The 1,195-nt window shown below is 55.5% G+C and overlaps 1 protein-coding gene across 1 annotated transcript in view; it reads right to left on the reverse strand.

Moving 5' to 3' along the window:
- The window catches only part of GSK3B (glycogen synthase kinase 3 beta), a 94,677-nt gene that overhangs the window by 28,317 nt on the left and 65,165 nt on the right, over positions 1-1,195 (reverse strand). Inside the window, exon 7 of the mRNA XM_018573093.1 lies at positions 1,036-1,133. Within this exon, the coding sequence (XP_018428595.1) occupies positions 1,036-1,133 (98 nt within the window). The remainder of the gene's footprint in view (positions 1-1,035; positions 1,134-1,195) is intronic.

Here is a 1,195-nt window from a genome sequence, read left to right on the forward strand (position 1 = left end):
GGGGGTGCTTTTCACTCCTCCTCATAGTTCTAGCCGATCTGTGACAATGAGACTGTCACAGGTCGGCTCAGTAGATCGGGAAGTGAGCGAACACATACCGGCGCTCGCTCACCTCTCGATCCCGTCACTGCAGAGAGCCGTGACAGGGGCTGGATTCCCCCCTGACTGGCGGAACGGACGGGGGAGGGGGCGGGTACAGCTGGCTCTGCCTCTAGATGGGCGGAGCCAGCTGTCAGTCACGCAGCTGGGCGGATCCAGACATAATTGTCGGGATCCGCTTCAGCGCCTCAGTATACCGCGAGCTGCAGCTCCCTATATACTGAGCCTAGGGTGACGGGAGGACGCTAGTTTGTGTTCTCCCCATACTTCCCCTTTAATGGGACTTCATCCCACGTCTGTATCCTTGAATGAGGAATCCCGTGGTGGAGCTGCGGATCGCCCTACATTCTGTTGCCGTCCATGATGATCTGCAGCTCTACAGCCGACTCCACCAGAAAAGGGACGGTCTGCAGACTTCATTATGGACCAGTCCATATGGGAAGGGCAGTGCAGTGCCTTAGTGGTTAGCACTTTAGCCTTGCAGCACTGGGGTCAGGGCACTATCTGCATGGAGTTTGCATGTTCTTCCTGTGCTTGTGTGGGTTTCCTCCGGGTACTCCGGTTGCCTCCCACACTCCAAAGACATGCTGGGAGGTTAATTGGCTCCTGTCTACATTGACCCTTGTAGGTGCGTGCAATAGGGACCTTAGATTGTAAGCTCCTGAAGGGTGGCAGGCACTGATGTGAATGTGCACGGTGTAAAGCACTGTGTAAACCGTCAGCTCTCTATAAATCCCAGCAATAAAAATGTTCTACAGCAGACTTCACCATGTGCCAAAAGAGAAGGGACTGCCTGCAGGTCTAAATCACACTTCATTATGGACTGGCAGCAGTCCCATGTGGGATGTTCTACAGCAGACTTCATCGTGGACTGCCCCGGGGCACGGGGCGGGCCTCTATGCGGCATGAAAATCAATCAATCGAAGCTTCCCTTACCTTGATGATCTCCACCAGCTGGTCCACTCCGCTGTCGCCGGGGAAGATTGGCTGACCCAGGAGCAGCTCGGCCAGAACGCAGCCCGCTGACCAGACATCTGGAGGAGAGAGAGAGAGAGAGAGAGATGGGTGATGAGTATCGTGCGGGGTACCAGCTGAG

Source organism: Nanorana parkeri, unplaced genomic scaffold, assembly GCF_000935625.1.
Source record: "Nanorana parkeri isolate BGI_ZX_2015 unplaced genomic scaffold, ASM93562v1 scaffold2232, whole genome shotgun sequence".
Classification (NCBI taxonomy): domain Eukaryota; kingdom Metazoa; phylum Chordata; class Amphibia; order Anura; family Dicroglossidae; genus Nanorana; species Nanorana parkeri.